Source organism: Equus caballus, chromosome 8 (genome assembly GCF_041296265.1).
Source record: "Equus caballus isolate H_3958 breed thoroughbred chromosome 8, TB-T2T, whole genome shotgun sequence".
Lineage (NCBI taxonomy): Eukaryota > Metazoa > Chordata > Mammalia > Perissodactyla > Equidae > Equus > Equus caballus.
The window spans coordinates 84,475,454-84,487,804 of NC_091691.1; the positions used below are offsets into that span (position 1 = coordinate 84,475,454).

The following is a 12,351-nucleotide window of genomic DNA, read 5'->3' on the forward strand; positions in this document are numbered from 1 at the left end:
TTGATGTGGCCCCCCATGATCCACTGGTCTCTCCACAGTCTGGCGTCTGGACATTCATTCCTAGAAACTTTAAAGATGCTCAAAAAACAGACCATTTGAGTTATTTTTCTTCCTCATGATCTTCCTTCTTAAATATGTAAAAATAATCTAATCTGTTATAAATAGAAGACAAAAACATACTTCTGAAAAGCCACTAGAAACCCAAAAAGGCTGTTAATATGCGTTCACTTGACTCAAGTTTTACACAGTTAAGCTACACGTTGAATGGTCTGGCGCTAACAACTGTGTGTTTGTTTTTCTAACAGATGCGTCCATTGCAACGTTGTGTACTCTGACGTGGCCGCGCTGAAGTCTCACATTCAAGGCTCTCACTGTGAAGTCTTCTACAAGTGTCCTATTTGTCCAATGGCGTTTAAGTCTGCCCCAAGTACACATTCCCATGCCTACACACAGCATCCTGGCATCAAGATAGGAGAACCAAAGTAAGTCCTACTGCCTTCTGACCTGGACTCCACCACTGTCTTAGGAATTTAGACGAGGTAGTAGCTCTGTGGAATAAACTTTAAGATAGGGAAAACTAAGCTGCTGTGCAGATTTTGATGCTCTTTGAAGTACAGCTCGTAGCTACCTAAAGCTTTCAGTTCTTTCCGAGTGAAGTCGTCCCAAAAATGTCACTTCTTTATGCTTTGGTTATCAATTTTACTAAACAAGCGAATATTTACCAATTCTGTTTTTTTCTTAAGATGATTTTAACAAGCTCTAGGAAAACTGTAAAAAACTGTCATCTTTCAGTTTTTCCATAGTTTCTATCTTATAGGATACACCTTCCACAGTAACATTTATAAAATGAAGTCAACTTAAAACACTGCTAACTGAATTTAACTTTGTAGCCAATATAAGGCCTTGATTAATAAAAGTAAATTTCATTTTTGTCTTAATCTTGCTCTTAAATGTGTCAAGTTTTGCATTGTTGAGTCTTTCCTAATGAAGTGGAACTCCAGCAGACGCTTAATGGGCTGCCTGCCCGCAACAGAGGCAGGTTAGCCAAGAGGAGGGAGCGTGGGCGCTGGAGTCAGAGTCCTGGCGCCCGCCACCCGCTGTGTGAACTTGGACCAGCACCTGCCCTGTCTCAACCTCTGTTTTCTCCCCTGTACAGTGAGGGTAATGCTTACGTCCTAGGCTTTTGTGAGGATAAGGGAGACGACATGTTTCAAGTGCGTAGCATGCAGTCTCTATTCTGGAGTTGGGAGGGTTCTGTAGCCTTGGTTCCTTACACGTTCCCTCCTGTCCTTGTGTACGTGTACACAGCACTGGGTTAGGTGCTCATGGGCTGTTCATTTTATTCCTGTATTATTTATGGGAATGTGGAATTTGATAATTATGTCAGGCCAGATTTGCTGCCTTAAATCTGTTGGTGTGTTTTTGCCCATAACTCCATCGTCAAGGAAGTGTCGGGGGAAGATATGCAGATATGCCATATTATGTATATCTGGCTTTTATTGTAGCATTTAGTTTTGGGGAAATGTTATTGTCTGAACAGTGTAGAAATGACCCTGCTTACTAAAAACTGATAAAATGGAATTTCCTTCTAATAGGACCTTCACTCTGATCTTTGTAGATACTCAAAATGAAACAGTACGATCAGGGCTCCATACACAACTTGGTGTCTTGACTCTGAAGACAGATGTTAGTGGATTTTAAACAGTCTTCAACATCTGTGGTAGTAAGGCTTCTGGACGCTAACACAGTCTTTCCCCCCAGTGTATATAGTTTTTGATTTGGTTCTTTATTCAAATAAATAAAACTTTATAGACTGAAGTGTGTATGAAATCTGGAACAGTAGTTGTTATCTGGGAAGATAGGGCAGCAAATGATTAAAATAAGCTAAAACAATATTCTTCAAATTTGACTAACATATAAGGAAAAATCGTTCCAGTATTTTCTTAAAATTTTTTTAGTACAGTGGTTCCCTAACAAGTGCCAAGCCTAAAGATAGGCACCAACTACTGTATTTTAAACTATAAAACTATAACCAATTTTGAAATGAAATGCAACAAAACTCCCAAACCTCGAGCTTTGTTAACAGCATTGGTTCAGGGTGATGACGGTGCTTGGCTGAATCGAGTCGTGTGCAGCCAGGCCGTGGCAGCAGGTGCCGCCCTGGGCTCTGTTGTGGGTCTCACCTGTGCTCATTAGAGTGCACCTTGAGAGCACCTTCCCTTGCCGCCTTTCTCTCCTGTAAATCCTTCCTTCCTGTCCGGGGCTGGAAGGCGTTTGGCCAACATTTGACCCAAAAGCTTTCTTTTGACGTGAAATCCATCTCCTTTCTCCCCAAAATAAATAAGTAGTGCCCTCTACCTTGGAACCTCAGGCACTGAAATCTCCTAGTAGTATTTGGTTAACACGTAATTATGTAAGTGATTTGCATTAATTTTTAAAGATCAGTATAAAAGTAATCCCCCCATCTTCCTTAGCAAACATAAGATTCTCTGAAAATAGATCTGTGAAGTCCTGCGGTCGCAGCACCTCAGTTCGGGAAGCGCAGGAGGCTTCTTGTCTTACAGACCGTTGTGTGGTGTTTATTAGGTACCAGGTACTGTTCTGGGGCTTTGTTTCTCGCTTTCCAGCGTGTGGTCACACGTGTTTCCCTGCTGTCTAAAAGGAAGCTTGGGACACACTTGAATCTTTTCTGGGTAATTCGAGATCATTTGGAATGTTCGTTACTGGATTTTATGGTAATGCAGTTTTATGTCTATTTTTATCTTTTCCTTGACATCTGATTAGCAGCAGTTTCTTTTGCTGCCTTCGGCTTCCTTTTATTTGCCACTTTGAATGTACTAAGTGGGGAAATGAGAACTCCAAAGTTAAGAACTGTATAAGAGAGTTTTTGGAGAGGTTCCTAAGAAATAAAACATGCGAAACATGTGCAGATGAAGCTGAATTTGAACCATGGCCCTGGGATTTCCACAACATCAAGCGAGTTCTCTGAAGTCTCTGAGTCTCAGTGTCCCATCTGTGAAGTGGCAGTAGTGTAAATTCACCTCAGGGAGGTGTGGGGTCGGATGATATCCAGGACGAGTTGATTCAGTCAGTGGTAATGGAGGAGGTTTGTGGCAGCAATTTCAGAACTTAGATGCCTTGATTCGTTTGTTTTTACATTTGTTTCAAGTGTAGCAGTCTGTTCTGGAGAGTTTTGGTTGCTGTAATTTGGACATAGTGTGGGTATTTGGTTTTAGCTTTCTATTTCTTCTTTTCTTCCTCCCCCACCCCTTCTCTCCAGATCCTTTGTCCTGCTTTGTTACAGTCTAATGGCCCCGCTGTTCACTCAGTCTTACATACAGGATTAAGTCACACTTTTAGGTTTGACTTTCAAAGCCCTTCACAACTACCACCCCTCCCCCTGCCATTCCCAGACCCCTGGGAATCCAGCCGCACCGACTGTCTCCCTCTTCCCTCCCCGTGCTCTGCCGTGTGGACTCTGCTGTTGTGCAAACTGGTCTCACCGTCGTCAGTGCCTTCCCTCGTCTCTGCGTGGCTTTCTCCCTGTGGTTTATTTCTGTTGTCGTTGGAGAGTTTGCTCCATCTTCATGTTCTATCCCTGTCTGTGAGGTTCATGGCACCTTTATTTGGACTTGTTTTTTTTTTAACATTAGTGCCAGTTTTTTTATTTTTAATAGTTTCTATTCTACAGAAAGTTTGGGAGAATACTCTCAAGAACTCTTGAATCCCCTTCACCCAGATTCCCCAGTTATTAGCATTTACTACTTTTGCTCCATCATTTCATTCGTGTGTGCGTGCACGTTCTCTCTGTCTTGTATTTAGGAATAATGGGGCATTGTGACGTAAGTATTTGAGTGTGTTCTGCCCCTCCTCCCAAAAAGGACAGTCATGTATATTACCATCATTTAGCCTCTCAATCAAGAAATGAGTGTTGATTACATATCTGTCCAATTCATAAACCCCATTAAAATTTCTTGAATTGTTGAGACCCAATGTCTTTTTTTTTTTCTTTCTTTCTTTCTAGTCCAAAATCCTATGTGGGAGCACATTTTGCGTTTAATTGTTCTGTCCCATCAGTGTTTTTATGCTTGGAACCATTGCTCAGTCTTTCTCCCTCTCCTGTCTTTGGCTGTCCACTAAAGGTTACAAGCATTTCATTCTGAGGATGCCCCTCCCCCATCCGTCACTGCTTTCTCGTAGCTGAACTCGGGACTCACGCTCTTGGCAGGAATCTTCTCATCTTGTCACATCGGGGGCATGCAATGCCTACCTGTCCTACTGGTGGTGATGTTAGCCTCCGTCACCTGGTCAGGTTGGTGTCTGCCGGATTTCTCCACTGTAAAGTCACTGTTTCCCCCTGTGAATTTGTGAGCAGCTTGTGGGGCGGTGTTCTGATATCACACCAACTGTTCCTCAGAAAAATGCCTGAGTAAATAGATTATCTCCTGTTTTATGCTTTCTTTGCTATTAAGTCGAAGACAAAAGATCAAAACAAACAGAACCCCTCCCTAAAGGAATGTAGCCTGAATAAAATGAGCCATGCTGTTTTTTGTGAAATAATTATTTCTGAAAATGTAAGAATAGAATCCTGAGACAATTCTTAGCCTGGCTGGTATTCTTAGTTCTTTTCTCGAGGCTATTCTTTTTCTTATTGCTATATGCTAATTATAGAAAAACCAGAAAACGTAGACAAGCAAAGCAATAAAGGATCCGTGTGTTATCATCCAGCAGAGATGATGACAGTTACATGCCTCTGTTTCTTTTCGACACCCTTTGAAAAATATGATCATGTCATACATGCTCTTTCATTACCTGTTGTTTTAATTTTCATGAAAATCTTTCCATGTCATTGGTAGATATCTGCAACATAACTTAAACATTTTTTTACATAGTTGTTCTTAACTACATATATCACTGGGCATTTGGGCTATTTCCAACTCTAAGCTGTTTCAGACAGTGAGGAAATGAACATCTTTGTCGCACCGGGTAAAGTTGATGATGATGCCTCATTAAGGTACCACTTTGAGCTGATGATGAAGTCCTGTAAAGCCTTGTCTGGTCTTAAAAAATTACCTCCTGTCAAGGGTGCTTGCACTCTGTGCCAAAGTAACTAACATGTCAAGACCTTGTACAAACACGTGTCACTCACTCCAATTAAATTTATAAATCCTATGTAGAAAGAGGAAAAAAAGTTAAATCTGTGATTTTTGACTGAAAAATACAAAGTGAAGTTTGCCGGTTACGTGGAGTGTTCCCTCAAGAAGACCCTGAGATGACAGTTGGTTTCAAGAGTCAGTCTGTCCTTAGCTGCGGTGTGGAAATACCAGTGACACCTCATCTTTCCCTTTTCCATCTCTGACTTTCACCTGCAGTCAGTGTTTCCCTGCCATTCTCCTCAGCTGTTCACTAGGAGTCTTTGTGCCTGTTCTCCCAGAAGTTCAGAGGAGACGCAGGCGTCCACAGGGCCTCCTCTAAGACCAGGATGACCTCAGCAGTTGAGGAAAGGGTGACCTGCTGTGGGTAGATGTGCTCACAAGGACCCAGCAGACCCACTGGAGGCGACGGTCAGTGCCAGGGGAGTGTGCTGCTTTCGTCCTCCAGCCCACTCTTGCCTGAGCTTCGTTGGAAGGTGTTGATGGGTAGAAGATTCAGATCCTCTGAATTAACTTAGGGAGGCTGCTTGTAGTAACATAGTGGGAACAGAAGTGGTCTGTAGTGGACAGTGAGTATTTTAAACCATACGAAGCACAGTAGACATTCAGGTGTTGATGCAACAGTGGTGTTGATTTTCCTTTCGGTTTCTGTATTTCCGTGTATAATTGTTGACTGGTGTAGTAGGGCTTTCTATGTGAAAAGTAGGTCCAGGAACGTTGACGTTCAAGTGGGAGGTTGCTACAGACTCTAAAAACTTGGAACAAGTAACAGCTTGTTCGGGCATTGGAGTTGAGTTGGGCCTGCTTAGTTCATTGGTCAAATTCTTTTTCAAGTTAGGGTACCACTATTGAGCTGTGTTCCTTGTCTGATCTTAAAAATACCTCCAAAAAAAAAAATCAAAGATGCTTTTGCTCTATGTTAAAATAACTGTCGAGTAAAGACCTTGTAAAAACTTATATAGCTGTAGACCTGTGAGTAGGAAAATGGTCATTAATTTAGACTTATAAGCGAATATAGTTGAATGCATCTCTACCCAAACTGTTAAGATGGATCTGCACTTGAGTGATGCCAGCTACCTTCAATAGTTTGTTTCAAAACTATGATGTTTGTGTGTTCTCACTGCTTCTGCTTGCTGAATCTTGAGATGTGAAGCAGCGGTTCCTTTGGCTTGAGAGATGAGGGCTGACTGACGTTTCCCTGCACTTCTGTTTTAGAATAATATATAAGTGTTCCATGTGCGACACTGTATTTACTCTGCAAACCCTGCTGTATCGCCACTTTGACCAACACATCGAAAACCAGAAGGTGTCTGTTTTCAAGTGTCCAGACTGTTCTCTTTTATATGCACAGAAGCAACTCATGATGGACCATATCAAGGTGTGTACACATCTATTCTGTCCTTTAAATGAATTGCAGATCCATTCATTGGTCGTATATCAAGGATGAGCTGCAGATTACGATAAAGCGCCTGTGCTGTCGAGGGAGGGAGGGATGCTGGTTGTTGTTAATGAGCAATTTACAACATCCTGTCATCGTACGTTCACTTGACTGAGAGAGGCTTTTCATTCCTGAGTCCTGATCTGCATATCGTGAGAGAGCAGTCGGTGCAAAGTAGCAAATGCGTGCCCTCATTTCAAAAGAATAATAAAGTAATAGGGCTCTTTTTTTCCTACACATGAAAATAATGCCCGTGCAGTTTATTTTTTGAGAACTTGGTGTTGTATAGGATTTAGAAATAGACAGGGACTCTGATGAATTATGTTAATTCATATAAATATTGGTGTGTTTAGAAAAATGAAAGTTTCCCCCTTGAAATTATTTAAGCAGTTAAGTTTGCATTATAACTGATGCCCCTGGATCTCTTACTCTTTTTTTCCTGTCAGGGTTGCATATAAATTGACAATGAAATGTCCAGGATACAGCACAGCTTCTGGACCCTGTTGGGTGTTCAGTTAATGAAATGAATAAATGTCCAATTTAGACAACCCACTCTCCAGCCCCCAGAAGGAGCACCTAAATCTCTTTGCAGCCTTTCAAGCTTACTGAGGACAGAGCTGAGTCCTAGTCTCCTAACTGTCCACTGTGATAGGTTAAGCAATTTTATTCCTGTGTCATTAGGAGATAATAGCCATCAGCTCTCAGAGATTAAAGTGACATTTTTTAAAAAGAGAAACAACGGTCACAATATTATCATGAAATTGATCTCTGTTTCTCTTAGTTTTTCTCTTTTTAAATGGATTACACAGAAAAGGTTTGTTTAAAGAGAAAATCAAGTCTCTAAATTATTCTGGTCTCATGTTAGTTAAATGAATGGATTATTAATCCTTGAAATGTCCTATATTGAATGTGTGTGAGATCACTTAGTGTAACTGCCTATTGCAAAGGGCTTAACGTCCCAGCGGGTGTGCTCGTTGCAGGCCAGGTGAAGGCAGCTGCGGTGTGGCATTACCAGGGTGAATAAAGTGCATGGGAGATCTGTTTCATCATTCTCACTTTGTACAGTACAACAAAATCCTCTTAGGATATTTTAAAGGCTTTCACTAAAATTACAAAGTTACTTTGACAATAGGTATTTATTTAATGAGTGATCAGAACAAACTAAAAACTGTGAATAAAAACATAGGGAATTGGAATCAGACCCAAATATTTTAACATACTGTATATGGGGGGGTTGAAAGAAAAGTTGCTCCTTAAGAGGCTTTTAAGGTATTTGCTTTCTCATCTTTGCATCTATAAGTGGGCTCCTCGACTTTGGTTAGGGTCTTCCTTGTGTTAATAGTGAATTTGGAGAAATACAAGGTTCCAAGAAAGAGAGACTGAAGAGGACTGGTAAATCCTGTGGCCACAAGGAGGAAAGAATTGTTTTTATTCATCCGAACCTTGACAAGACTACATTGTATGAAAACAGTTATGTTCTCATTTCAATTATATTCTATACATTTTAAATATTATCCTGCATTTATGTGTTGGAGATGGGTAAAAGTAAAGATAAAGTTTCACGGGCACCCTGTTTTGTTTTTTTATTTTTAAGGTTTGTACCTCTCTCTTGTGAATTTATTTACATTAAGCAATGTAAATAAATATCTATGCTGTTCAGTTTTTCATGAGGAAGGAATTAAAGGAAAGTAGAACAGGGACAGTGTTTTTCCACATACATATTCATCTAAAGGTAGATCTTTATTTGCCCAGTTTAATCCAATCTGTATCGTTTCTTTGTTCTGCCAAAATATACATTTATTCACTATGTAGGACCCCTGTGCTCCATGTTGGTATTTACATTTAAAATAAACTTCCAGGTTAGTCGATCAAGTTATTTATTGTTACAGGACCTAAGGAAAAATCACTTTTAAAAGAATTAAGTTGTATTTCTTTTATTTAAAAAATGCTTTTGTTTTTAACAAATAATCCTACTTTTACTTACAGTGTGAAAATAAAATGAATAAATAGAAATTCTCATTTTAGCACACATTCCATTTCTCTCTTTCATCATGGCAGAATTTTTTGCCACTTTTCTGTAATCTCTGTAGCATGAAAGGTTGTCTTATAGAAGAATACCTTAATGCTTTATCCTCTCTTCAACTTTTTTATTAGTAAAAATGTATTTGCCTAGAAACTTAGGAAAAGTTTATTGGAAGATTTTGGGGGTTTTTTTCCTTTGGGTTTTATATGTTACAAATGTAAAAACTTGGCTTCTTTTTTGAAAAAGGCCATTTAAACACAGAAGCCTCTGTCCTGCATGGTGGAGAAGCAGCCAGTACCCAGTTGTTGGCTATCAAGAGATCACATCTCGCCCTAGATTTTCTCTTTGCAATAGAACATTAGACATTCCGCTCAGGCCCTTTTCACAGACCAGTTTAACGATTGATTGTCTGGGTGGACCTTGCAACCTCTGCTCATGAGAAGATTATGGAACCCTTTTTTGCCTCTGGGGTAAGACAGTATTGAAGAAGGTTGGCCGATTTGTGGCACTGTTCAGAGAAGACCTTCCGTTGAGAAAGTGTGATGGGAGGATGCTGAAGGAACAGCTTCTTGCACACTCAGTGTGAGCTGAGATCTTCACAGTGTGAGTGTCTGTGACCCCGGAGACCTAGTTGTGCCAAAGCACGTTAGGAAACACGTGCCATGCTGTGTCTTTCTTTGGCTTCAAGAACTCGGAGGCTAGCTGCAAGCCTGAATACCGAGAAGAGACAAATCGTACGTTAAGGCTCCAGAGACTTATTTGCTTCCTTTTTATTTTTGGTTTTTGGATTCCATGCTTCTAGAACACAAACAAAACAAAAACCAATATGAGCTGGTCTTTAGAATCAAATTACTCTAATTTTACCCCAGTAGAATTTTGAAATCCTGTGAGTTTAAGTTGAAGATAGCTTGTTGAAACTATTATGTTAATGATAATAAACAGCTGAGCAATTTAAAAAGGCTTTTTGAGTGTCTAACTGTTATGGTTCACAAATCTGGGTGCCAGTAAGAAGGGATGGTTTGGGATGGGGTGTAGGGAGATTAAAATTACAAACCACAACTCCCCACCCCCCCCCCCCCAAACCCAGCAAAATCCCAGACTGTTAGAAGTATTCCAGGAATGTGAGAGGCATGAAAGGGAGAAGAAGGTTTGCTGATAACACGGTGGTCTCAGGCGGTTGTTAAAGTTGGTTGGCTGAGGGTCTTGAGCACCTTGCAGTATGTTAGCCTGTTGAGACGTTTCCAGGTAGATGGGAACGTGAAACACTCTTCCCCAGAAATGGTCTGTTACAGAGAGGACTCGCTGTGGTACACTGGGGAGGGCAGAGTGCCAGGAATAATTTGGATTCAATACAGAAGTTTTTCTTTAAAGAATTTTAAAATGGCACAAGCAGGTTTTTAAAAATTATTTGGAACTAGAAACATATCTAATAGCAATCGTAAAAGTTAATACTCCTCTATCCCTTTTTAAGTGTGTATTTTATGTAGGTTTTCTTCTTAATATATTAAAAAATATTTCTGAATGAATACAAAATTGTATTGAAGTATCGATAACGTATCAAGATAGTCCGCATGTGCTTTCTTTTAGTGGTGTGACTTGTGATAGATATTTCGTTTCTTTTTGTAACATAGTCTATGCATGGAACATTGAAGAGTATTGAAGGGCCTCCGAACTTGGGTATAAACTTGCCTTTGAGCATTAAGCCCACAACTCAAAATTCAGCAAATCAGAACAAAGAGGACACCAGGTCCATGAACGGGAAAGAGAAATTGGAAAAGAAATCTCCGTCTCCTGTGAAAAAATCACTGGAACCCAAGAAAGTGGCCAGCCCTGGGTGGACGTGTTGGGAGTGTGACCGCCTCTTCACACAGAGAGATGTTTACATTTCCCACGTGAGGAAGGAGCACGGAAAGGTAAGAGTGGAAACCACCCGCTTGGTGTTAAGGAGGAGCCCTGGACTGACGGGCCTCCAAGATGTGGGTACTTGGCTCGGCTCTGTCAGTCATTAGTAGAGTGACCTCGAAAATCACTCAGTGTCTCTGAGCCTCAGTTTCTTTGTCTATAAAATGGACGTTTCCAAGTCCTTCAGTCTTGTCCTGTGATGCTGCTAGTAATTGCCTTCACTTTGCTAATAATAGCCTTCATCCCAAAGCCTGCAGTGAGTCAGCCACCACAGTCGTGTTTATAGCTGAGGAAACCAAGAACAACGGTAAACCCAAGTTAGAAACGTTTTCGTGAGGCTGGTCCGGTGACGTAGTGGTTGAGTTTGTGCAGTCCACTTTGGCGGCCCTGGGTTCACTGGTGTGGATCCCAGGCGTGGACCTACACACCACTCATTAAGCCATGCTGTGGCAGCGCTCCACATACAAAATAGAGGAAGATGGGCACAAATGTTGGAACAGGGCCAATCTTCCTCACTTAAAAAAAATAAAAAAGTTTGAATTTACTTCTTAGCCTTATGACAAATAAGGCAGAATGCAGGAGAGAAAGAAAGTGGATGTTTTGAAAACTGCTAGTGGCATTTCTATGACTTAGGTGATTCTTCCTTGAGTTTGGTAGTGGGAAGAGGGTCCTTATCCTTAAAACACCTGGAAGAAGCTCTGTAACTCAAAATCACTGAGAAATCTGCATTGTCGTAATAAGCACACATCTCCAACTGATGACTTTTTCAAAATGCTCATTAGACTTAATAAAACTAGCAAAGTTATTTTTCATATTATTCTGACTTTCTCAAAGTTGGTTTGTTCCGGTCAGCATCCAGAGAGAGTCTTCATTGCATTTGGGTGTTGTATAACTTAAGTCTCTCTTATTCTATATCAGCCTTCCCTTCATTTTATTTTATTTTATTTATTTATTTTATTTTATTTTTTTTTTTTTTAAAGATTTTATTTTTTCCTTTTTCTCCCCAAATCCCCCCGGTACATAGTTGTGTATTCTTCGTTGTGGGTTCTTCTAGTTGTAGCATGTGGGACGCCGCCTCAGCGTGGTCTGACGAGCAGTGCCATGTCCACGCCCAGGATTCGAACCAACGAAACACTGGGCTGCCTGCAGCGGAGCGCGCGAACTTAACCACTCGGCCACGGGGCCAGCCCCCTTTTTTATTTTATTTTTAATGTGCTGTTGATGTGTTGAAAAAATGGGGTTATATATCCTGTAGATTGTCCCGTGAACTTCTGAATTTGTGTAATTGCTTCCTTTTGACATTGTTTAACTTGTTTCTCTTTATCCCATAATTCCTAGAAATTTGATTAGATTCAGATTGAATTTTTTTTTTTTTTAGATAAGAATACGTCATAGGTGCTATGTTCTTTTTGTATCACACCCCGAGGCACTTAATACCAGTTTTTCCCACTTTTAGTGAGAGTAAGATTGATTAGTGGCTTCAGAGACACTATACTTTTAAAGAAACCATCTTAGGGGCCGGCCCCATGGCTGAGTGGTTAAGTTCACACGCTCCACTTCGGCGGCCTAGGGCTTCACCAGTTCGGATCCTGGGCATGGACGTGGCATCGCTCATCAGGCCATGCTGGGGCGGCGTCCCACATAGCACAACCGGAGGCACTCACAGCTGGAATCTACAACTGTACTGGGGGGCTTTGGGGAGAAGAATTAAAAAAAGAGAAGATTGGCAACAGTTATTAGCTCAGGTGCCAATCTTTCAGAAAAAAGAAACCGTCTTATTGCTTTAACTTAAGCCAATAAAGCCAAATAGTTATCCTTGCGGAACCAGTGTAAAG

At 40.8% G+C, this 12,351-nt stretch overlaps 1 protein-coding gene across 25 annotated transcripts in view; it reads left to right on the top strand.

Moving 5' to 3' along the window:
- ZNF532 (zinc finger protein 532) overlaps positions 1-12,351 on the top strand; it is a 108,195-nt gene that overhangs the window by 64,740 nt on the left and 31,104 nt on the right. For all 25 annotated transcript variants that reach the window (XR_011441558.1, XR_011441559.1, XR_011441557.1 and 22 more), the window contains 3 exons: positions 306-482; positions 6,369-6,531; positions 10,246-10,527. Coding sequence is in view for 22 of the 25 variants with exons in the window: in XM_070275797.1 (XP_070131898.1) it covers positions 306-482; positions 6,369-6,531; positions 10,246-10,527 (622 nt within the window). In the remaining 3 variants the exon portion in view is untranslated. The remainder of the gene's footprint in view (positions 1-305; positions 483-6,368; positions 6,532-10,245; positions 10,528-12,351) is intronic.